The sequence below is a fragment of the Benincasa hispida genome, chromosome 3 (assembly GCF_027475165.1).
Source record: "Benincasa hispida cultivar pf3 chromosome 3, pf3_genome.v1.1, whole genome shotgun sequence".
Taxonomy (NCBI): domain Eukaryota; kingdom Viridiplantae; phylum Streptophyta; class Magnoliopsida; order Cucurbitales; family Cucurbitaceae; genus Benincasa; species Benincasa hispida.
In genome coordinates this window covers 40,712,145-40,737,534 of record NC_143480.1, presented here as the reverse complement: position 1 = coordinate 40,737,534, position 25,390 = coordinate 40,712,145, and the positions used below count along the sequence as shown (strand labels likewise).

Sequence of the window (25,390 nt, the reverse complement as noted above, 5' to 3'; positions counted from 1 at the left end):
CCACTCTTGTGTTCATCCCTTTATTATGGTTATTACTTTGTAGCCGTAACCTCTATGCAATGGATACATGCGATTAATGGCCGTAACATCCATGCGTCGAACGTATGCGATCGCCTCTGCGATGGTGAGATTCACCGCATTCGATCGTTTTCTACGTTAGCTACAAAAATAGACATTTGGATGCAAAATAACGCATAATAGTGGGTTAGCCGAGATTTTCATTGCCGATCGACGCAAACTCACTTTCTCATGAATTCTTAGTCTAATCGCTGCATATTCTTTTTATCAGCCCTCATAATTCTAAATAAAAGGCCTATAATAACGTATATTTCTGCCTGTCATCAGTCCTCACACCATCAGATTGTTCTCTAACCAATTTCTGTTAGCCACATAAAGGGTCCATTCAGCTGCTGATTGTGTTGGACTGAGGTGCCACGGTGGCCTTGCTGCTAACATGGTCATCTTTAGTCTTCTCCTTAACAGGCATCACTAAAAAGCTTTATAGAAGTTTGATTTTATCATGTAGGCAATCACTTGCATAAACATCATTGTTCACAACAACAAAGTGATCCAACTCATAATCACGAATTTTTAGTTCAATATCTAGGAAGTCGTCCATCTTGTAATAGTTAAGGTGATGTTTTCAATTGTTTATATTTTTCAATAACATCAAGCATCTTATTCAAAACAAATTGAAAGACATCAATTAAAGATAATTTCAACACAAACAACAAATGCAATGCAAAGGACAAACATCAAAAGATCTCATCCCCCAAACTCGACCATCCAAACAGAGAAAACTTTTTAGAAACCAAATATTCAAAGCATAAACATATTATTTTCCTCAGTAGAAAGTTCTCATATCTTGCATCTTGTGTAGACAGTGAAATATATTTTTACAAAATCCTGAAATAAAATGTATCCAAAAGCCAATCGTCCACGTATGCCACAAATATTGTATTTAGAAGGATATTCTAGGATATGGAAGAGAGAAAAAATGATCATATACCAAGAAATATTGCTGTTATTCATGTTTTAGATTGAAATAAAATAAAAAACGGTTTTATATCATTTGGTGGCATACTAGCACATCTCTTAAAACCATGGACTCGCGTTAGCGTTGGAGGTGTTGCTCGTTGACGTGGATTCACAAATCTGCTGGGGAAAGAGAAACACGATTGAGAAAGGGAAAGGAAAAATGCTGTTTGCGCGTGTCGTGTGGAGAGGAGTAGAAGTAGAACCTAATTCGTGTGTAGAGTTGCTACAGCTGCTTGTTAGATTCAAAGTGATGGAGTGCGGATCCAGCGAGATGGACTGAGCTACGGTCAGATCCGATGAGAACCAACTATTATAATCAGATTTGACAGCACTTGAGCGAACGAATGGAGCTGAAGACGCTTGAACGAACAAACGGAGCGGATGGGGGAGCTTGAACAGTTAGATTTGGTGAAGGAAAGGTACCGACGAGTGAAGGTTGAGCGAGCGGAGATGACGTGCGCGGAGGCTGTTATGGTGAACGACAACCGAGTTCGTGGAGAAGAAAAAGTCATCGATCGTGCAAAGGAAAGCGGGTTTAGCTAAATGTGTGGGAAATGTATATCATCCAAACTTTTGTTGTTCTTGATTGGGAGGAGGGAAATAAAATTTGAGAGAGATATGAAAGCGGGGAGGGAGGGAAACAAAAAAGTGAAAATATTAAAAATTGTTTGAGATTTTCAAAATATAGAATCACCTACCATGTCGGTTTAAACCGACATTATATGTACATATACAATGTTACTTTAAAACCGACATTAAAGATTTACTTTTTTTTCAAAGAAACCAACATTATACATCCGTTAAATGTTTAAATCTTCCACTATATGTTGAAGAAAGAAAAAAAGACTATATGAATGATAACATATGATACCAACAGAAATAACATATATTTATTTATTTTAGGAATTTTTTTTAGAGTTATTATACATTTTAATGTATCGAAGCATTTCAACATTTAAATATAATTTTTTTTAAAGGTATTGTAATTAAAAGTGGAAGTGGAAAAATCAAACTTCAAACTTCGAGATCGATAGTTCAAACATTATGCCAATTGAACTACACTTTTGTTGGCGTTTAAATATATGTATTATAACGTTATTATGGTGAATTTATAGCAGCAATCTCACGCTTGAGATTCTATCCCCACCCCCACAAATAATCGGAAAAAAGGAAAAAAGACTCTTCCGACCATCTCTCAAAAATCTTAATTTCAATGGTTTTTGTTCTAAGATTTCTCATTATTCTTCATTTTATGTTTTTTTTTAGAGTTAACTGCTCTGGGTTTGATTATTATCTAAATCTTCGAGGTCTCCCTTTATTTTCTCTCACCCACTCTAAAAAACACATTATTTAATAATGAGAAACCTCACAAGAAAAAGAAAAGAAAGTATAAAAAGATGGAGGGAAAAAAACAAGTGGGCCGAGTTAAAACGTGGGCCTGAGCGTACAATGGGCCGAATTATGGGTTGAAGCCCAACTTTACCAATTAAACCTAAAATTACCAAAACCGACTCACTCTTTCCTTCAAAGAGCTCTCTTCGATCGAGAGCTTTCGTTTTCTTCATCTCTAGGGTTTATCTTCTACAGACAATTTGGCCATTGTAGACTTTCGCCATGGTTGATACTTAACTCATGAACTGAACTTTTACATGTTTCCCGTTACTTTCATTTTAATAATTGATTTTTGTATTCGTTTGTTGTTTAACAGCCGCAGGGAGATTACATTGAGCTTCACAGGAAGCGACATGGCTACCGCCATGATCACTTTGAGCGGAAACGCAAGAAGGAGGCCCGTGAAGTGCACAAACGATCTGCTATGGCACAGAAGGTTGGTTTCGGTTCCTTCTGTTAAAATTTCCGCGGTCTTATTTGTAGTTTTCAATTCGGCTGTGATATTGCCTTTCCCTTTCTGATCAGCCTTTGAATGTTGCAGGCTCTGGGTATTAAGGGCAAGATGTTCGCGAAGAAACGATATGCGGAGAAAGCTCTGATGAAAAAAACGTGAGTTTCTTTTGTGAATTCTTTTGAAATTATGCTCCGGTTGTTAATATCATTGATTTTGTATTTCAATAGTTCTTTCGGGGTTTCATTTATCCTTCTGGCAATGCTTTATCGTGAATTTGGTATTTTCGATAGTAGACTCCAGTTGTAATAGTTTCGATAAATGTTTAGAAACCCTTTAGCCTCTGTGGACTTGTTTGTCCGTGTATTCTTTTATTTTTCTCTTTCGATAAATGGTTAGTACTTTACTGTGCATTTGGTATTTGCTTTTGCTATAGTAGATTAGAGTTGTAATCGTTTTAACAAATGAAGTGGCGCACACTTGATTAGGGCGTTTGAAAAATTTAATTACATTATTGAATTTTGAATGAAATGAATTGAGAGTTAGAATGGTAATGGCTGTACACTTGTTTCAACAGATTGGCTATGCATGAGGAGTCTTCAAGTAGACGCAAGGTTGATGATGATGTTCATGAAGGTGCTCTTCCTGCCTATCTATTGGATCGTGAAAATACAGCTCGGGCAAAAGTATGCACTATTTCAACATTCTTTTAATTTCAGCCATGTACTTTTTCTAAATTTCTATCTGGATATCTTACTGTCTACTGTGAAATAGGTTCTTAGCAACACCATTAAGCAAAAGAGGAAAGAAAAAGCTGGAAAGTGGGAAGTCCCCCTGCCCAAGGTAAGGCTTTTTTGTGGTTGTCCTATGTATCTTTAGTTTAAGAGTACCATTTTTCATATGGCTCACCTCTTCTTTTGGTCTTGCTTCCTTGTTTAGGTCAGGCCTGTTGCCGAGGATGAAATGTTTAAAGTGATAAGAACTGGTAAAAGAAAAAGTAAGTATTTCATAACCGATTTGTTCATTTATTTGCAAATGTTTGTCTTGGATTGTTATTTTTCGCGATACAGTCTGTAGCTATTGTCGAGAATCTTCAGTTATTGTCTATGAACTATGAAAGCTCACTCATTAATCCCTGTCATTTTTACAGCCAAGCAATGGAAGAGGATGGTCACAAAAGCTACATTTGTTGGGGCAGGTTTTACAAGAAAACCTCCCAAGTACGAGCGGTTTATCCGCCCATCAGGGCTTCGATTTACAAAAGCACATGTAACACATCCTGAACTTAAATGCACTTTCAATCTCGAGATCATTGGAGTGAAGAAAAATCCGAATGGGCCAATGTATACATCTCTTGGTGTCATAACCAAGGGAGCTATTATTGAGGTATATTGCTCACTCACTCGACCTTTTCACTGTGCATGAAGTTATTCAATCAATTCTGTTGTGGATTGGCCACTTATTTTCTTCTTTTCCTTTAAATTAGGTGAATGTGAGTGAACTGGGTTTGGTTACACCAGCAGGGAAAGTAGTATGGGGTAAAGATTTTTCTTTCCTTGTTCTATAGTTTTGGAAAGTTCACATTGTGGATCTTCATTTTGTTTCATTTGGGATGAAGTTGATTGAAATGATTGTTTTTTGTGTATGGTTGGTTTCTTCAGGGAAGTATGCTCAGGTGACCAATAATCCGGAGAATGACGGCTGTATAAATGCTGTTCTGCTTGTCTAAACAAACTGATGATGGGAAAGAGATTAAATTAAACTTGGAGCAGAGGTAGCATTCTTTTTGAAGAGATAGCATGAACTTTTTTTTTTGGACCACCTTCCTGGGTATTATTTCTATTTGCTGACATGTAACCACAAATGTATTCTTATTTAAATATATATTTTTCATGCGGATTTTGTCCCTGCAAATTGATATATAAACATATCTATATATACTTGGGAGAAGAATTTTCGGTTAACAAATGTAATCTCTGAAGTTCTGACGTAATTATTTGTTTATTTTTTTTTTTAAATTCAGCCTAACCAATGGTTTGTTGTCACATTTTAGGAGTGTTTTTCTAAAATAAGTCAAAATTTGAAAACTAAAATAAATAGTTTTCAAAATTACTTATGTTTTTGAAAATTCGCTAGGAAATCAAACAGAAAATAGAAACAATGAGTAAGAAATTGTAGAAATATAAGTACAATTTTTGTTTATAGACTAATTTATTAGTTGCATGGGCTTTGTTATTTGTTTTTGGATTTAAAATTTATGTCAATACATTTATATTTGAGATAATTTGTATATGTTAAGCAAAAAGGTTAAATTATGAGAAATATTCGTGGCTGTCATTCATTTAAAAAACAGGGCTGTAACTAGGTGTCCATGCATCCCCTTTTTCATACATGGTATTTTCTTTTTCTAAAAAATATTTTTCGAAGGTTGTAACATTATTTTGAACTTTTATAAAGTAATTGCCACACTCAAACATGTCTCTATTTTTTTCATTTTCTTTAATTTAGGTAGGTTGAACCAATTTTTATAGATCGGCATAACAATCACTAGTGATGGATATCCTTCTTTATTTTTGACAAAAATTGCGTCAAAGTTTTTTTTTAAATTTATTTTTTTATTTTTTTTATATAAAAATTCAAGCACAAAAATATATATGTATATATATGTATGTATATTCTTGAAAATATATATTTGAATTCTCTATTTGTATTTTTGGTTGTCCAAGTCCCGGTAATTGAATGGGGATTTCGACCACCAAAAAAAAAAAAAAAAAAAAAAAACTCTTTGAACTAAACGGGGACAATAACCATCTTTGTTCAATTTATTTTATTAATTTTTTTTCATGGAAAATTAACCTGGAAAATAAGGATTCATACTGAAAATTAAGGTTTTTTTTTTGAGGCAACTCAGATTTTGTTTTAGATTCTTTAGCAAATATGTGTTGTGTTTGATTGGTAGTATGGATTATGTTTTTGAAACTGTTTCTAGATTTTGTGATCCAAAGTTTAAATTCTGAAAACAACTTTTATATATTTTTAGTGGATCTAAATTTTGAATTTAAAATTTTAAAATATAAAATTATATTAAAAATGATAAAAACAATAATACAATTATACTATTTTATGTTATAAACTCAATTATATTTGTTGAATTTAAAATATGTAATATATTATATGATATAACAAATAATAATTGTACAAAAACTTTAACCTAAAACAAGTTAAAAAATTAATTAATAATGGTTTATATTCTATCTAATATTTAGTGAGTGATTAAATATATTTTCAATCACATTTTAAAAATTTGTTTAAATCGAAATTTCGTTCCTAAATCTACTATTAGACACGTATATGAAAACATGAAACACAACTTCGATTTCGTTGATTCCTTATTTTGAAATTTCTGTTTTTAGATTTTGCCTACTAAAATGTCCTTAACTATTTAATTGACAATTTTTTGAAAACTATTATTTGATTTTTTAAAAGAGATTTAACCGGGAATAATTATAGCATGGAACTCAATCTCTTCAAATTTTCCACAAGAATTCCAATTTCTTGAAGATAGAGAATTAAATAGGGACGGGACGAAAAAGCCATTCGTCTCCTCCCAGCTCAATGAATATTATCATTATATAAATTGAATTCTAAATTATTGAGAAAATTAGATCCAAAAAAAAGCAAACGATAAATTCTGTTCTGCCAACTAATTCTTAAAAGAACAAACTATTAGAATAAAACCCGAAAATAAAAATGCCTCGAATTAAAAAAAAGTTAGGCACGGTGCAGTGTGGAAGAACAACGTGGAGTATTGGAATAATTAGACATTATTTTAATTTGGAAAAAAAAAAAGAAGGTATTTATGGGAAAATTTCATGTCCGCCAATAAAATTGGGACAAAAATCCCCAACCGTCACCTCGGCCACAAACGATGGCTCTCACAATCTGTTATCCATCGTCTTTTCTTCTTTCCTCAGAATATTCTGCAATGAAACCCTAATACGCTTCCCCTTTTCTCCTCCAATCCCTCTTCGCCACGTCATTCTCCCTCTCTCATCTTCCCTCCATGTGGGTCGTCGTCTCTTCACACGCTTCCAGAAAGTTTCAGAAAAACCCCACCCAAAATCTCAACCGCCATTCCCCCAATTCCCTTTCTTCTTCTTCTTCTTCTTCTTCTTCATAATTCCCATTCTGGGTTGCCTGAAATTCCCTTGAAGAATCACAGTCTACAATGGTAACTGACGCTTCTTCTTCTTCCAATGCCTTTTCCTTTATTTCCAAAGGATGGAGGGACGTTCGTGATTCAGCGGACGCGGATCTTCAGTTGATTAAAGACAGAGCCAACTCTTTCAAGAATTTAGCGACGTCTTTCGACAGGGAAATTGAGAATTTCTTTAATTCGGCTTCCAGTTTCTCTGTTCCTGCAATTGGGTCGGGGTCATCTCCTCCTGCTGAGATTGAGTTTGTGAAGAAATTGCAGCCGAAGATATCGGAAATTCGTCGGGTGTACTCCTCGCCGGACTTTAGTAAAACTGTGTTGGAGAAATGGAGGCCCAGGACGAGGATTCGGATCGATTTGTCTGCAATTAAGAACGCAATTGTTTCTGAGATGGAAGATGGGGATAGGGTTATTGATGGTGATGGGGCGAGGAAATGGAATAGAGTGAGATTTAGGGAGTTTTGGGGAGAATCGAGAGGAGAGAATGAGAGCGAGGACGTGCATGTTAACAGGGATTGGGAGCCAATTCAAGCGTTGAAAACGAGATTGAGGGAGTTCGAGAAGCGGAGTTCATCCGCCGAGATGTTTGAGGGATTTAAGAATGGGGACTTCGTGGAGAAAGTGAAGTCGAGCTTGGTGTGTTCTTGTTCTTTAATCTTATTTAGCTTGTCTTTTAATGTATTGTCGTTTTCTTTACTTTTCTTTATTTTATCTCGTATTAGTGCCAGTCTCAATTGATTCAGGAACTTCTACTCTGCTGAATATAATAAACAACTCACGCGTTCCATCTTATGAATAATAGAAAATATGGAAGGGGAAATGGTCTCCTTGCTATAAATATAACGATATCAGTCTTTGTTATGACTCATGAGTTCATTTTAAGGATATCAGTCTTCGATTATGTGATAGAAGTATAAGGAGACCCTTACAAGGTCATTTTAGCTATAAAAGTCTCCGAATTCATAATTTTCTGGGTATTGTTTGGGACCCTTAGATTATTACTAGCTATTGTTAGTTGTTACCTGGGTTAGACTTGTGACCAAAGGGTTAAGTTGTGAAGAAAAATTACTTTGAGATTGTGAGTTCAAATAATGATCGTCTATCTTTCTAGGATATTATGTAAATAACCTACCTTTACTTGATGCCAATGACTTTAGGATTACATGATTGTCCTCTGAGGCTAGTCAAATGGTGGCACATAAGTTTTTCTGGATACTCATGAGTTATGGTTAAAAGAAAAACAGTTTATCTATGCCATTGTAAGGGCAAATAATGAATAGTTAAAGGTGGATTATATTCTTTGATCGGACATGCAAGTAGCCTCTATTGTGTTCTGGATAGTAACTGCCGTGTTATGTTATTCCCATCTTAAAAAAGTGTTGATGTATTGTGTGTCTGCATGGAAAACAGCATATATATATGGGTGTGTGTATATGATGCATCAAACACGTGTATGAGCTCCTGCACAATAAGTTATTGGTGTCATTAGTTTATCACCCTTGCAGAGTTTTTCCAAGACGTCACAGTATTTGAATTTACTATACTGTTTCTTGCTTCATCGCAATGGTATAGATTCTGGTGATGGTATAAATTGATTATTAGATTAGTGTTACCGTTGTAGACTTGCTCTACCTGTAACTGATATCAGTATTGATGATTAAAAAGGGACGAGGCACTTTTGTTCCATAATGATTCGTTTGTATTTCTTGTTCGCAGAGATCAATTTGCAAGGACCCTGAAGACTCTAAGGTTGGCCACATCTTTGATTTTAAAATGTTTAGTCATTGGATCAATACAATTTTCATAGACGTACGAGCATGCTAGCTTAGCTGAAAGGTTGGTAGGTGTAGGTAGTCTGTGCTGTGTGTTGTCCTTCTCGTATTCCCTTCTCCTTTCGCTTTATTGTTACATTGTTTTTCTTTCTTTTCTGGAGTGTAATTAAGCTAATGGATTTGTCATTTTTGTGCATGTAGGAGGTGCCGCCACTGGATGTACCAGAGCTTTTAGCATCTTTAGTTAGGCAATCTGGATCTTTCCTTGATCAAATTGGCATTAGAAGAGGTATAAACTTGTGTTATAGTTATCTAGAACCGCAGCCTATAAGATTTCCTGATGCACTCTGCTACTATATTTATTTTTTTGCTTGGGGGTGGGGGGCGTTGAATTCCCCTCCCTTAATAACTTCCATGTTAATACTATCCACTATTTTTTTAATTGGTAGTGAGAAACCTAAATATGGAGGAAGTACTGATGCTTATGACAGATACAAGGATACAGCTTACAGCAAAAAAAAATTCACTCAATCTTGAAATTGTATGCATATTCCTTAGGTTCTATATTTAAAATACCCAATGAATGCTGGGAAAGGGAAGTCTGCATGGGATATTTCTTTCTTCCTATCTTCGGATTATCTTTCATGTTGGGCAATTTGTTTGAAATGTTATTGGCATTTTGAAACCCCAGGCAAGTTTTGTGGCCACATTTCACTTATCTGTTTGGTGCTAGTGAATAAGACATATGAGATTATTTTTATTTATTTATTTATTAATTTTTTTTTTTGTTTGGGGGGATATTTATGAGTGCCTGGGTTAGCTTGCACCACCTCGACGATTCTCATAGGAAAACTGTTTGACCCTACTATATTTAGTTGAGCTACTTAGGATGTTAAATCCTAAGTAGGTTGCCAAGTTGTTTCTTTTGAATCTTTTATTATTTACATATCGCTTATTGACCACTAGATCAACCCATAGTGTTTAAAACGTCTGGATTGAGGGGCTAATCTACATGGTTTATTTGCCTGTAAAACATTGGTAGTGGTACATGTGTTTCTCTTTCTCCTTTCCATATAATCATAAAAATAGTTCAGAATTGAAATTGGATCATTGCATTTCCTTGTTTAATGAGCTATATGCTCATCCTCCTCTTGCTCCACGTTCTCTCTCTCTCTCTCTCTGTGTGTTTTAATTCTATATAACCTGTTGATCGTATTCTTGCAGATGTTTGTGATAAGATAGTGGAGAACTTGTGTAACAAACGTAAGAATCAATTTCTATGGGGCTCCTCTACAGGAGAGACATCTGTTATAGGAAATGAAAATGTAAATGATGAACTGGATTCAAGGATAGCCAGTGTCCTCGAAAGTACCGGTCATTGCTATGATGGTGGATTTTGGACTGATCACACAAAGCACGTACCATCAGATGGGAAAAGGCATGTTGCAATTGTCACGACAGCTAGCCTTCCATGGATGACTGGAACAGCTGTAAACCCCTTGTTTAGGGCTGCATATTTAGCACAATCTGCAAAACAGAGTGTAACATTATTAGTTCCTTGGCTTTCCATGTCAGATCAGGAGTTAGTTTATCCTAACCATCTCACCTTTAGTTCTCCAGAAGAGCAAGAGACTTACATTCGTAAATGGCTTGAGGAAAGAATTGGCTTTAAGCCTGACTTTAAAATTTCATTCTATCCAGGAAAGGTGAGTGTCTTGTGAATTGTTAAAAACATTGTTCTCGAATGGATTGTAAGACTGAGTCACTGATTTATGGTCATTGTTTAGTTCTCTAAAGAAAGGCGGAGTATCATACCTGCTGGAGATACTTCTCAGTTTGTTCCTTCCAAGGATGCCGACATAGCGATCTTGGAAGAACCAGAACACCTTAATTGGTACCATCATGGCAAGCGTTGGACCGATAAATTTAACCATGTTGTTGGTGTGGTCCATACAAATTACCTGGAATACATCAAGCGGGAGAAAAATGGTGCTCTGCAAGCATTCCTTGTGAAACACATAAACAACTGGGTCATCCGAGCGTACTGTCACAAGGTATTAGTCTAATAGATCATGATGGATAATCTTTTTTGTTCCTTCCTCATCTTTATAACATCACTTTTTCTTATTTAGACTGTTCTTGTTTGCTATAGAAAGATATCCTCTAAGATGTCCCTTCATGATGGGCTTTTGCTCTTACATCCAGGGTTCTCAGAGTCAGTTTCAATTAACACAACCATTTGTCCTTTGTTTCTCTCCCAGGTTCTTCGACTTTCTGCTGCCACTCAAGATCTTCCCAAGTCTGTTATTTGCAATGTCCATGGTGTAAATCCAAAATTCTTAAAAATTGGAGAAAAGGTTGACGAGGACAGGAAACTTGGGAACATAGCTTTTTCAAAAGGGGCATATTTCTTGGGGAAAATGGTCTGGGCAAAAGGATACAGAGAACTAATAGATTTGCTGGCAAAGCACAAGCATGACCTTGATGGGTTCAATTTGGATGTGTATGGAAATGGAGAGGACGCCCACGAGGTTCAGAGTGCAGCTAAAAAGTTGGAGTTGAATGTAAACTTTTTGAGAGGGAGGGACCATGCAGATGATTCACTTCATGGGTAACCTCTCTTAAAAACCTTGTTCCGTACTCTCTCTGCCCCCCCGCCCCCCCACCCACCCCGAATTTGTATGCATTTATTGTGCAAAGTAGTTTTTCTTCTAATCTATTTGATGCCTCCCCAAGAATTCCGTATTGTAATGACAGATAAAAACATGTTTCACTGAAAGATCTTTCATCAAGTCCTGCAATTAAATTTCTTTCCATTTAATCCGCTGAAAGTATTTCTATTTTCTCCTTGAAGGTACAAAGTTTTTATAAACCCGAGTGTCAGTGACGTGCTCTGTACAGCTACGGCCGAGGCGCTTGCCATGGGAAAGTTTGTAGTGTGTGCAGATCATCCATCCAATGACTTCTTCAGGTCTTTCCCCAATTGTTTGACTTACAAGTCATCGGAAGATTTCGTTGCCAAAGTGAAAGAGGCATTGGAAAATGAACCTCGTCCTCTTACTCCTGAGGAAAGATACAACCTCTCGTGGGAGGCTGCTACTCAGAGATTCTTGGAATATTCTGATCTTAACAAAGTCTTGAACAGTGACAAAGAATTAGAATCAAACAACACCGATGGGAAGGTAATCAGGAAGTCAATCTCAACGCCTAGTCTGACAGAAGTCGTCGATGGTGGTCTTGCATTTGCCCATTATTGTCTTACTGGTAACGAACTCCTCCGACTTTGTACTGGAGCAATCCCAGGGACCCGTGACTATGACAGACAGCACTGTAAGGACTTACATCTCCTGCCTCCTCAGGTTGAAAATCCTATCTATACATGGTAAAATCAGAAAAATAACGAACTCTCATCTGCAAAACTGTCTGTAAGGTAGAAAAAAACTAAAACATGTGTTGAAAACATGTCGTTCTTCCTTGGATGGATAAATTACCAATCCATAGCAAGGTTTAGATAGGTAGATGCATATTCAAGGATCATTATTTTCCCTCATATAGGTTGTGTATGCCCTGTAGAATAGAATAGAATAGGGAATATGTGTCAAGGATCTGGTTATGGTGTAAGCTGTTGGGCAATGGAGATTATCAAATGAAATGCTTCATTTGCTAGTTCTGTGTCCTTGATTAGGATTATTATACTTTATAGTTAAATGGAAGTGTAACATAGGAATGGCAATATTTAAGTAGTGTTGATAAAGTTAAATAGTGTATTTGTGTGGTTTATGTTACACAGTTTCTTTCTGAAACTATATCCTAAAGGGAACTTTAAACATCTACATTACCGAAACACGTGTTGTTTTGTTGCTTGGATTGGAGGTGTAACCTTCCATGGTGAGTATAATAAGTGAAGGACTTGAGCTTGTATTGTTTTCGTCTTGTTACATACGTGGTTGTAACATGGTTTGGTTGGACGAGAGCCTGATAGAGAGGGTCTTAATCACTTCTCAAGTTTTGAACATGCTAAAATTCCTGTTGTAAAAGAATCAACATATTCTTCAAATTATTAACAGGATTAAAATATCTGTTGATATTTTGATATATCGATTGATATATTTCTAAAATGAGAGTTGGACATCAATTTTAACTTTGTTCAGTTTGATAAAAAATCGTCATTATTAATTTTTTTTTTTGAAAAGACTTACCCCATCGATGTATTTGTAAATATTTGTTGATATGTTGAAATTAGTACTTGGTGTTAGTGCGTTAACTTTTCTAAAAATAAAATTAGTTCATGTGAGTCTCTCTTTCATCTATAATTTTAAAAATATGTTCACATTATTATTAATACTATTATTGTATCCAGTTCAATAAAATTTAACTTTAGCTGTTTAGCTCCCTGTTGGTACCATAAATATGATCTATTGGGGCCAAACATGGTTTTAGGTTTATTGATTTTTAAAATAATAATTAAGATGAGCTTTAAGATCTATTTAACGTATATAGATTATGAACATAGACAAGAGAAAAATAGTGAAATGATACCTAAATATCAAGATTGTATTTCAACTCCAAAAAAAAAAAAAAAAAAAAACTAACAAATAAATATTACTATAGAAATGCTTAAACCTATATTGGAACATACATGTTTTTAAAATAGAGAATAAAAACAATGATCTATATAATTATTTTAAATGATAAAATTATAGTAAATATTTTCAATATAGTAAAAAATCATTGTCTATCCGTGATAGACAGTGTAGTCATTGATAATATTTTGCTATATTTATATATAAGTTAACTCACTTTCTTATATTTGAAAACAATTCTAAAAAATATGAAAAAAATAAAGAAAAATAAAATAAAATACAAAGAGAATGTTATGACAATATCACCCAACTCTACTTTGAAGTCAGAAGTTATACCAATAAGTTTGGCCATTAATTATTTAATTAAAAGTGTTTCCATTTTTATTTTTAAATAATAACTTTCAACCAAACCTTTTAGATTTTGAAAAAGCATTCCTTTGATAAGCTTGGAAAAAGTTTAATCTTTGTAAGAACTGATAAGGCTAATATTAATTATTTAGATATGAATTTAAACAATTCTTAATAAAAAAAAAGTGTAAAAGGAAGAATCTCTTTCTAATAATTCAATGTATTTGCAAAATCCTTCCTTCTGAGTTCTATTTTTACACATGTTAAATAAAATATCTTCAGCCATGTATATCCAATTCCTTAAGAATGCTTGCTGATCTAAGTATTTAAACAAAATTAATTAAAGTTCCAATTAATTAAACATATGTGCAACTCAAGTGTTTATAACATTGGAACCAACCTATAAATTAATAGATCATAACATTACAATTCATAAATGTTGTATAAATGTTCATGATAATGCTAATCATATTTTTATTCACATAAACTAAAGTTTCGTACATTAATAATTTATAATATTCAAAATGCGTCAGTGCAACATCTTTTTGGGTTTTTCTTTTCTTTTTTATTTAAATTAATGCTTGATGCTTTTCATTTTTCAATTATCTTGTTCACTATGACCTAATTGTTAAAATCATTTTTTTAAGTACTTGTTTATTGAAGATAATATATTAAAGGACAGTTATATTACAATATTGTTATTTATTGTTCATGTTAATAATCCAAAATATGGGCAACTGAGTGGATCGTAGTGGAATAATGAAAATCTTAAATTCATAAATTATATATGTTATATATGTAAAATTTTCTAGAAAAATTTCGAGGATACCAATAAATCTAAATTTGCTCGTCTCTTTAAACTTTAAAAAAATGTTTGATAATAATTTAAACTTTAAAAAATATTTAACACATTAAATTAAAAAGTTTAAAGATGTGAGATATTTTTAAGATTAAGAGATTTATTAAGGAGATACATACAAATGAAAATATTGCATCTATCTCTATGCATCCATTTCATCATAAATAAGAAAAAAATATTTAAAAAATTATTTAAAGAAACGACAAATTTACTACGTGTCAATTTTTGATTGGACATTTGAGTGGATTGTATAAAAATAAGTGAAGTTCGAAATGTAGTCAAGCGTTTTTCCATAAAAATCCAAGAATTAATGGTATGACTTATTCTCAGCTTTTTCTTATGTGTGAAGCTATCAAAATACATGTACATTGTACATAACCACTATCATTATATTATATTTCTTAGATTTTATTGGTATATAATACATATACATACAACATGCAATATGTGCAAATATTATTTGGGTGGCTGTTTGGGGCATGTATTCTTTAATTACATTTGGGCACTCTTTTGCCATTCTTCAATATAACTGTTTAGTACAAACTCAAAATATATACACTATTTTTTTTTGTTTTAACTCTTTGAGTATTTTTTTGGAAAAAATATCATTTAAAAAAATTGGAGTGTTTTCCTACCCCTTCAAATAATTTTTGAAAAAATGAATTTATAAAAATAAGTTAGTTTGAGAAAAATACTTAGAAAAATGATTTCTAAATGCTTACAGGTTACTCTCTCTCACTTGTATTTATCATAAAATTATCAAGATGTCTTTACTAGTCATCTACCTCACTTTCACCATGGTTGTGATTGGCTATCATTACCTTCTGGCAGTCACCTTTGACAATCATCTTTGGCGACCACCACAAATGACCAACTCCATGCAACCACCTCTAGTTACCACCACTACCAATTCTGGTAGCCATCACTGGCGACTAACTAGATGACCACCTTCAACGATCAACCTGGATTACTAACTAACAACCCTCTTCGACAACCAACTCTAACAATAACCACCTTCAACGGTTAGTCCTAGCGACCAACTACATCAATTATCTCCACTGAGCAACTCCTAATGACTAACTGATCTAATGATCGATTAGATCGATCTTATGATAAAAATAAAAATAAAAAAAACACGACCAACAAATGTGTTTCTAAATTATTAATTCATAGTTTTTAATAGGCCCTTTATAATAATTTCACATTACTAGAAATGCTTTAGGATATAGCAAACAAAACAACTTTGTATATAAAAACACTTTTAAGAAAATGCATACACTATAAGAATTAATGTAATTCCCGACGACCAAAAAAACGTCATTGGTTTTTGCCAATCCCGACGGTCCAGACAAAGGGTCGGGATAAAAATTCACTTCCGATGATACGCGAAAAGACCGTCGGGATTTCGCATTTGCCCAACAGTCCACGAGAAGACTGTCGGGCTTTCTAATCTCCCCCGACGGTAAGCAAATCACTGTTGGGCATTCTAAGCATACCCGACGGTTACTACTCGACCGTTGGGCGTGGTGTGCAGAATCTATTGTGATTTTTAAGCTCCCCCGGTAGTAAGCGCGAAAGCGTCGACTGTTCTATATAAAGCCCGACGACACAATGCAACCGTCACATTGCGGAATCATTGGTCGACGGTGAGACAAGAACCGTCGGGATAGGTCCAACGCCCTATGGTTTTTAGTCGACTGTCGGGATTTCTAAGCAATATAATTTTTTTTTTTGGGAATTTGGGAAGGTTCCCTGACGGTAGTGTCAGGAAACCGTCGGCCGTTATTGTATTCCTGACGGTGTTCAGTCCACCATTGGGGATTCTAATTTTTCTTTTGAGAATTGGTGATTTTTCCTCAACATAGTGTCAGAAAACCGTCGGCCTTTATTGTATTCCCAACGGTGTTCAGTCAACCATCGGGGATTCTAATTTTCGTTCGCGAATTGGTGATTTTCTGCCGACGATCGTGTCAGAAAACCGTCAGGCTTGGTAGGTTTGATCGACGGTTGGGAGTTGACTATCGGGATTACTTGAGACATATCCTAACGTTGGCAGACAATCGTCGAGAAAAACTCGATTTAAACCCCACCCCGATTCTTCTTTTTCCCTCTCTCGTCAATTCTTCTTCCTCTTCTTCTCCTCTTGCTGTCATTCTCTCTCTCGCCATCTGCCACCATTCCTTCCTCTTTCGCCGCCCATTTATCCCCTCTGGTAGCTATTTTCGTCCGCTCGTTCCCTTTGGCAGCCGTCCGTTTGTTCCCTGTTCGTCCCCTCGCTGGAAAGGTAACTCCGTTCGTTCCTTGGTCATCGGTTGGTTCCCCATCTCGGCCGTTGGTTCGTTCTCTTGTCGTCCGCCGTCGTCTTCGATTTTCCTTTAGCCAGAAAGGTAACTCTTTTTTACTTATTTTCTTGATATTCTTGGTTGATTGTATTGAGTACTGAGTACTGAGTACTGCCATAAATTGGTTGATTGTAATGATGTTAGTGATTTGTTAAGTAGAAATAAATTGATTGGAATTGGATGTTGAGTTTTTGTTTATTAGATGGTTGATTGTAATGTAGATTTGTTGTGGATCATAGAATGAGGTATTCTGTTAGCTAAAGAACAATTCAATTCCGTATCATGTGATTTGCTCTATTTATGTAGATAGCCAATGGACTATGGTAGTTTTTTTCTTGCTAGATTTCTCGCTAAATGAATTTGTGTCAATAACTTAGGATATTCGAGTTAGTTTATGGGTCGATTCGATTAACTCTATAGAATAGTTTAGGGTGGAGAATAGGGGATGTTTTTTGTATTCTTTAGTTGCTGAACTACCTATTCTTCATACATTATGGAGCTAAACATTATCAATTCTTATGATAGGACTTCAACTAGCACTATCATAAGAATGATAGCACTAACATTGATTTTGTCATCAATTTGGCTTCAACTATAAGTCTCTATCTGAGTGGATATCATTTGGTTGTCTTTACAATAATTTGGCTTCAACCTCTAGGACTTCAACTAGCATTTTGAAACTATCTCCAAACATCTTAAGCCTTTCTACCCTTAGATCTACTTTTATAAGAGTAAATTGTATAGGATCAAAAGAGGAATAAGGATATATTTAGGAGTGATTCTAAAATAGTTAAAATGACTTTTGTCATTTTCAAAATCAGACTTAAACGTACTTTTAATCATTCAAAACCATGAACAATAAGTAAATAAAATGAAATTAAAAGGTGGAAATTGGAACTATATGTTCTAATATAACTAATTGTCTAAATCATACAGGTTCAATTTATCGCATATATTATTAAGAATGGATAAAGAGTGGATTAAGATTAGGAATAAGTTATCAACGTAGTATGCAGAAGGAGTATATCAACTCCTTGATGTTGCGAAACTTTATGTTAATAAGTCAGAAAAAACAAGATGTCCATACAGAAAATGTATGAATGCTAAGTGGAAGCTAATAGATGGAGTTGAACGACATTTATTCATTAATTGGTAAGATGGTCAATTTATATTTTACAAATTATCTATGCATCGGCTTCCATAGTAGTTAGTTTTTCTTTTTTGTCTTAATTTAGTATCATTTTGTGTTAGACTTGACCAACAAACTGGTCAATGATTTCATCGATGAACATATGAAAAATTCGTTCAAAGAGTATAGGGGAGAACTACACAAATACTATAAGAAATATGCAAGTCCTAAAGAGGCACGAGCACACCCATCTGATCGCCTTAAGGACAACATAGAGGATTGATAGTTTCTATGCAACAAGTTTGAATGGTCCGACTGGAAAGTAATAATTTTTATGTTTTTTTTTTGTTCTTGTTTACTTACTTTTCAATTACTCTATCGAAGTTTAATTTCCCATTTTCTTAGAAAGTGGCAAGGACGAATAAGAGGAATAGGTCAATCTTAAAGTACACTCATACAGTTGGTTCTAAAACTTTTATATGCATAAGAGAATCCACGGTAAGTTGGATAAAGTATAATTTTTATAGCTAGTTAAAGTACACTCATCTTTATATCTCATTTTCTTGTGAATTGTTTTACAGAAAGGACCCGACGGTGAACCAATGGACCTAGTAGATTTATTTAGGCAAACACATTGTAGGAGTGATAACTCTTTTGTTAATCAGGCTACGAATGATGCATATGTAAGTATGTAAGTTTTTATTCCTCAATGTAACTTTATTCATATACAATTGTCATACAATAATTAGTTTTAATTATTTATGTAGAGTCAAATGGTTAAGCTGAGAGAATCCTCCCCCCAAGAAGGGTCTGAACAAATATCAGATGAGAAAATATGCGAGCAAGTGTTGGGCCCAAGAGTTGGCCTTGGTAGGACACCGAAGGGTAAGAAAGTGAAAAAATCTAGGGGATCATCGTCCAGTACATCTTCATCAAGAATTATAGAGGAGCAACAACAAGAGATAGACTCCTTAAAGGCTAGATTGGCCAGATTGGACGAACAGGACGCCAAAAGACAAGCTGAGATGGAGGATATGAAAGTTATGCTCTTACAGCTTATGAAAGATAGACGAACTAGGTATGAGCTCTTCAACTTTCGTAGTAAACTTAATTGTAAGATTGTGTATGTTGTTATCCTGCAGTTATGGTAACAACATAAGCGTATAGTTATGTAAAGTATAGTCAATGTTGTTATCCTGAAGTTGAGTTTGAATTTTATTTTATGCTAAATTAGATGATTGTGTATGTGTTGTTATCTTGCATGTTAGGTGTTTCAGATGGTTTGTATATTATGATTGAGAATAAGTTTGGGGGGTGGGGGAGGGGGAGGGGGTGTTTCAATTGATTGTGTAAGTTAGTTTGATTGTGTTAATTAATTTGTTTTAGTTAGTTTGTTTCATTTGATTGTGTAAGTTAGTTTGTTTATCACCATTGAGAATAATTTTGGGAGGTGGGGGGTAGGGGGAGTATTTTAGTTGATTGTGTAAGTTTGTTTGTTTATTACCATTGAGAATAATTTTGGGGGATGGGGGGAGGGGATGTTATAGTTGATATTGCAAGTTAGTTTGGCTCTGTAAGTTAGTTTGATTGTGTAAGTTAGTTTGTTTTAGTTGATTGCATATCTATATTTAAGTACAAGTATGTTAAGTTTAAGTTACGATTGAGTTGGTTTGTTTATGATTGAGGTTCTTGGTTTGTAGGTTTCTTTATGATTGAGGTAACTTGGTTTGTTTAGTTGAGATTGATATATTATTGAGCATTAAATTTATTTAAATTTGTATTTTGTAATTATCTAGAGATTTTTGTTGAAGATACATCTCTAGACAAGAAGTATAGTTAGGTTTTACATTTTCATTGTGGATGTAATTGTGGATTTAATTGTCGATGTAATTGTGGATGTTATAGAACTCGTGGATTAAAGTTTTCAATATATTATTAATCTATTATGGATATGTACTTCATTTTGGCAATCTTAATTTAGTTGATTGATATTTATAAGATTCAAACAGGTATGACATTTGGAAAAAAAAAAAGATCTAAAAAAAAATAAACAGATTTAAATAGGCATTTAAATCTATTTATTTATTTATTTCAAGAATTCCCGATGTCAAGGAGTTGGGCAACGAACTCTTGACGATGACTTCATACTGTCTGGATTTAAAACTATCCCGATGGTGAATAGAGACCGTCAGGCTTTATAGCTCTCCTGGCGATCTACATCACCGTTGGGATAGTTTTAAAATTCCAACAGCGTCAAAACCCGTCAAGATAAAAACTAACCCCGACGGTTCAGAAGATCGTTAAGCTTATCATAAATGCCGACGCTCGGCCATCGAGCGAAAGCTTAAATCTCGACGGACGGGCATCGGGTTAACCTACCAATTTCGATGACTAACCTTTGGGTTTTGTTCTTCTTTCTTGATGGATTCCTTTAGGGTCGGGGAAACTCCCGATTCTTATCCGTCGAGATAATTCTTTGTCCCTATGGCAGGACTTCCCAACCATCGGGAAAGATTTCCCCGATGATGGTACCCCGACGGTGTTGTCGACGACTTCTTTGTCGTCGGGAGACGTTCGCCCGACGGTAATTGTTTGAACGATACTCTCGACTGTCGGAATTCAACCAAATTCTTGTAGTGATAACTAAACACATTGATGTTTTTGTTTTAAGCCATTTCTGATAGAAGTGTTTAAATAAAAATGACTTTGAAAAACACTTTTTTTTAGTCAATACAAACAAATCAGTAATAAAATCTCTTTATTATATAGGATGGTTTGGAATTCCTAAGGACAATTAATTTCTCATCTGTCTAAAAACATACGTGTTTGGTGAGTGATTTTAAAATCGATAAAATCAACTTTTGTTTTAACCGTTTTAAAATTACTTTCACAGCAAACCATTTGAGTTGAGTGACTCTTCTATTTGACTTTGGGATGCTGCTTTTGGTGGAATCATTTCAGCTTTTACAATTCACTTTTAGTGCAATGCAAAAGATGAACCACTACTTAACCAAGATCAATTGTCTCTCTAAGCAACTTCTACTTTTTTTCTTCTTCTTTACTATAATAATAATAATAATAATAATAATAATAATAAAAGAAATATAAGCAGCAAAATTTGCATAATAATTAACAATGAATATTAATGACATTCATAAGTTAAATTAATTAAATTACTTAGAGACAAACCCATTTGGGTGCATGGTCAAACCCCACACTCAATGCTTCCCAGCTGTGTACTTTTTAATTTTTGCAGCATTAACATAATTAATTTATGTTGTTACATCAGGCTTTATTATTTTAAACCCCCAAAGTAATCAACAAAACAACATTTTGGACAATGCCTAATCAGAAAAGCATCACCTTTTTTTATTTTTATTTTTATTATTTTTAAAAAAAATTAATTACCAAAATCTATTTCCACTATGACCCCAAAATGACATCAAACACATGCTTCCAATTGAAAAACACACATAATATTCTTTTTGCACCAAAAAACATTCCTTTATAAATATGCATGCAAATAACTCTACTTACTCACTCATTTTATACACTACTACCATAGTTTAATTGGTGTTTGCTCTCTTTTATTCTCTCTAGCTATAGCTTAAGTTTAATTTCTTCTTCTTCTTCTTCTTCAATGGGAAGTGATGAACAAAAAGTTGGGATTATGGGTTCTTGCAAAAGGAAGCTTATTAGTGTTATGGAGAGGACAAATAAACTTGGAAGAGATGATCCAAGAAGGATTATTCACTCTTTGAAAGTTGGTTTGGCTCTTACATTTGTTTCCTTGTTGTATTATTGGAGGCCTCTCTATGATGGTTTTGGTATTGCAGCCATTTGGGCTGTTCTCACCGTCGTCGTCATTTTCGAATTTACCGTAGGTAATTAACTAACTCCATCTTCGTACTAGTTTGTTCTTTTGTATAGTAAAAAAGTAGAAGAATTTAAATCACTAACATTTTGATCGTTACCACGTTCTGTATGATCGTTGAACTTATACTCACTTTGACAGTTTTTTTCCTTTTATTACAAGATGTTTGCGACTTATGGTTTTAATAAACACGAGTAATGCAAAGTTTGAGTTTATGTTAAATTAGCTATTTTGAAGTAGGAAAAGCTTCACAAATTTGGTATTAGATTATTTATTTAATTAGTGTTGTTTGTATGGTTTTATGATTTGTAAAGAGTTAGCATCTCGTATGAAATGTGTGCTCATATAGCTCTTTATAATTAATAAATTAAGTTTCATAGTTTGAGATAAACTAGCTAATCGTTGAGGATCCTCTATTAAAAAAAATCAAAGGAGCTTCATGATATAAAAACATATGTAGCTCACTTTAACTTTCTATTCTTGTACGCAAATTACTTAATCGGTAAGTCAATTATATTACAAAAAGAGATAGGACAAAAAGAATACTATTAAACATTATTATTGGTCTTAATTTTATTATTTTTCAGGTGCAACACTATCAAAAGGTCTAAATAGAGGACTTGGAACACTTCTTGCTGGAGCCTTAGGAGTGGGAGCTCAACATTTTGCCAGCCTTTTTGGCCAAACAGGAGAACCCATTGTTCTTGGCACTTTTGTTTTCTTGCTTGGTATATATATATATATATATATATCTCTATTTTTACTATTACTTCTCTATATTTTATAACAATGATTCACAAACCAAACAACTGCTAACAATATCTATACACAAATACTTTTGAATCAAAATTATATACATATTGATGGTTTTTCGATACACAGCTGCTGCATCAACGTTTTCTCGATTCTTTCCACGGATCAAGGCACGATATGATTACGGGGTTTTGATTTTCATTCTAACCTTTAGTTTGGTATCCGTTTCGGGGTACCGAGTCGAGAAAATCTTGGAGTTAGCACATCAAAGATTATCCACCATATTGATTGGTGGAGCAACATGCATCTTTATTTCCCTATTTATATGTCCAGTTTGGGCTGGTGAATCCCTTCGTAACAATATTGCCACTAATATCGAAAAGTTGGCAAACTACCTTGAAGGTAAGGGAAACTATTTACACAAAATAGCAAAATTTTAATATTCTTTGATAAAGACTGATAGAAGTCTAGTGATAGACACTGATAGAAGTCTACCACTGATAGATATTGATAGAAATCTATCAATATCTATCAGTATTTTTTTTTGCTATTTCTATAAATAGTTTGACATTTAGGTGATAATTAAAGATAGAGACTAAAAATGGTTATGGTTGGTTTATAGGATTTGGAGGTGAATATTTTCAATATGAGGATGAAGAGAATAATGTTATTATTGTTGAAGACTCAAAACACAACAAATTATCATCCCTTCAAGCTTATAAAACAGTGCTCACTTCACAGTCCTCAGAAGAATCTTTGGTAAATTTAAATTAATTTCTGTGTCCTCTATTTTTTCTTATAAATAATAAATATTAATTTGTTTAATTATGTATCTTAATTTTGCAGGCAAATTTTGCATCATGGGAACCTAAACATGGAAAATTCTCATTTCGTCATCCATGGAAACAATACTTGAAAATTGGATCACTCACTCGTCAATGTGCATATCAAATTGAATCCCTTAATGGCTATGTCAACCCAACTGATATCCAAGTAATTAAACTCATCATCTTTGCATCCACTTTATTGTTTAGGCTAAATTCTTTTTAAAAAATCCTTATTTTCTTGCAATATTACCCTTAATTTTTCACACACGTTTTAAAATTATCCTTACGCTATAAATTTGTTAGGACGTTGGATAAAATTTCTTACTTATAACGAGTGTGGTAGTGACATAGAAAACGATGTGGTAATATCTAAATTCTAATTCAAGTCACTATTACAAATTTGTTATCCAATGGCAGTTTTGAAGTGTTTATGAAAGGTTAAATGTAATATTGCAACATTTGAAAGAATAAAAGATAGGTTCCAGTAAACAAATGATTTATCACTTAATCTAAAAATTGAAGGTAATTATTTATTTGTTTAGAGAAAACTCAATAAATAATTAGTAATATTAATTGAAAAAATAGTTATGATAAACTACTATTAAACTTAAAAAAAACATTCCAGACATATAGGCTATAATATATTTAAAGTTAAAATATTTAAAATTACTTTTATTTTTTTTTTCAATTTTTTTTATTATTCTATTAACATTTTCACTGGAAATATATTTATATATTAACTTTTTTTTTTTTAAAACTATTATTATTATTTAATCAACTTCTGTAAAAATTCATTTTGAGAAATTAATAAATTTATAATTTATTGAAAGTATATGGATCAAAATTCAAAGTAAATACATATCAAACCAAAATAGTTAACCTGCTTATGTTAAACGACAACTTAATTAAACTAAAACGCTTAAGTTGGTGGATTATTATCAAATGATACTAAACAAATACGAATAAATTATTTTGAAGGTTGCGATTCAATTTCGAAGAAGAATAGAGGAATCATGCAAGGCCATAAGCTCAGAATCCGGCAAAGCTCTACGGATATTAGCTTCATCCATCAAAACAATGACAAATCCATCTTCTTCAAGCAAAACCCACATTGAAAATGCCAGGACAGCCATTGATGAGCTTAAGAACACACTCAAAAGTGGATATTTGGAGAGCTCAGACCTATTGGGAGTCATACCAGATGCAACAGTTTGTTGTATATTGATTGACATTGTGAAATCCGTTGAGAAGATATCGGAAGCCATCGAGGAACTCGGTCGGTCGGCGAACTTCAAAAGCGCGGAGGCAACGGTTTCGCCAGAGAAGTCGTCACAGTTGCTTCACCGGGGGATCGTGAACCCCGTAGCCATTGACGAACTCGGTCAGTTGGCAAGCTTCAAAAGCGTGGAGGCAACAGTTTCACCAGAGAAGTCGTCGCAGTTGCTTCACAGAGGGATCATGAACCCGGTGTCGGACGGCGAGTGTGGAGATCATGTTGTAATTAGGGTGGATGATAATAATGAAGCAGATCAAATAGTTGGTAAGAGTCAAGCTAATTTGGAGGTGAAGGCAACAAGAAAATTAGGGGAAATAATAGTTTGTAAATAGCTAGGGCATTAGAAAAAGGAAAGAAGGGTTGATCGCCAGGAAATATTTTTTAAACTGGCCAAGTAATATTAGAAGAAGAAGAAGCTGTTTTAATAGGGAGAGATCATATTTTCTTGGTTATTGCCATATATGGATTACCTTTGTATTAAGAAAATTAGATAAAAGTTGAGAAATGAAAATGTTTTTGGTTTCTTTAAA

At 33.9% G+C, this 25,390-nt stretch overlaps 3 protein-coding genes and 1 long non-coding RNA gene across 4 annotated transcripts; 3 read left to right on the top strand and 1 right to left on the bottom strand.

Moving 5' to 3' along the window:
• Positions 1-816: 816 nt before the first annotated feature.
• On the bottom strand, positions 817-1,669 carry LOC150037271 (uncharacterized). The gene is made up of 2 exons (XR_016528665.1): positions 1,242-1,669; positions 817-1,158 (listed from the first exon to the last, which is right to left on the bottom strand). It is a non-coding gene; the product is annotated as an uncharacterized LOC150037271 (long non-coding RNA).
• An 847-nt stretch (positions 1,670-2,516) lies between these two features.
• Positions 2,517-4,874, top strand: LOC120073882 (Ribosomal protein S8e family protein). The gene is made up of 9 exons (XM_039026796.2): positions 2,517-2,655; positions 2,747-2,866; positions 2,972-3,039; positions 3,459-3,567; positions 3,656-3,724; positions 3,821-3,878; positions 4,032-4,267; positions 4,368-4,419; positions 4,543-4,874. Exons 1-9 carry the CDS (start codon positions 2,653-2,655, stop codon positions 4,608-4,610), a joined length of 783 nt encoding a protein of 260 aa, XP_038882724.1. The 5' UTR covers positions 2,517-2,652; the 3' UTR covers positions 4,611-4,874.
• Positions 4,875-6,619: 1,745 nt separating this feature from the next.
• On the top strand, positions 6,620-12,654 carry DGD1 (UDP-Glycosyltransferase superfamily protein). The gene is made up of 7 exons (XM_039025815.2): positions 6,620-7,733; positions 8,814-8,846; positions 9,071-9,158; positions 10,094-10,575; positions 10,657-10,923; positions 11,131-11,480; positions 11,724-12,654. The coding sequence occupies exons 1-7, from the start codon at positions 7,110-7,112 to the stop codon at positions 12,253-12,255; spliced, it is 2,376 nt and encodes a 791-aa protein (XP_038881743.2). The 5' UTR covers positions 6,620-7,109; the 3' UTR covers positions 12,256-12,654.
• A 9,014-nt stretch (positions 12,655-21,668) lies between these two features.
• On the top strand, positions 21,669-25,390 carry LOC120074689 (aluminum-activated malate transporter 8-like). Its single transcript, XM_090312270.1, has 6 exons — positions 21,669-22,014; positions 22,592-22,732; positions 22,887-23,159; positions 23,380-23,516; positions 23,604-23,750; positions 24,563-25,390. The coding sequence occupies exons 1-6, from the start codon at positions 21,771-21,773 to the stop codon at positions 25,190-25,192; spliced, it is 1,572 nt and encodes a 523-aa protein (XP_090168396.1). The 5' UTR covers positions 21,669-21,770; the 3' UTR covers positions 25,193-25,390.

Coding starts and splice junctions, on each gene's coding strand:
- LOC120073882 (XM_039026796.2), top strand. Junction 3,568..3,655: donor AAAATACAGCTCGGGCAAAA/GTATGCACTATT, acceptor ACTGTGAAATAG/GTTCTTAGCAACACCATTAA. Junction 4,420..4,542: donor AGCAGGGAAAGTAGTATGGG/GTAAAGATTTTT, acceptor TGGTTTCTTCAG/GGAAGTATGCTCAGGTGACC.
- DGD1 (XM_039025815.2), top strand. CDS start 7,110: ATGGTAACTGACGCTTCTTCTTCTTCCAATGCCTTTTCCTTTATTTCC. Junction 8,847..9,070: donor AGGACCCTGAAGACTCTAAG/GTTGGCCACATC, acceptor TTGTGCATGTAG/GAGGTGCCGCCACTGGATGT. Junction 9,159..10,093: donor TCAAATTGGCATTAGAAGAG/GTATAAACTTGT, acceptor GTATTCTTGCAG/ATGTTTGTGATAAGATAGTG.
- LOC120074689 (XM_090312270.1), top strand. CDS start 21,771: ATGGGAAGTGATGAACAAAAAGTTGGGATTATGGGTTCTTGCAAAAGG. Junction 22,733..22,886: donor CACTTTTGTTTTCTTGCTTG/GTATATATATAT, acceptor TTCGATACACAG/CTGCTGCATCAACGTTTTCT. Junction 23,751..24,562: donor TCAACCCAACTGATATCCAA/GTAATTAAACTC, acceptor ATTATTTTGAAG/GTTGCGATTCAATTTCGAAG.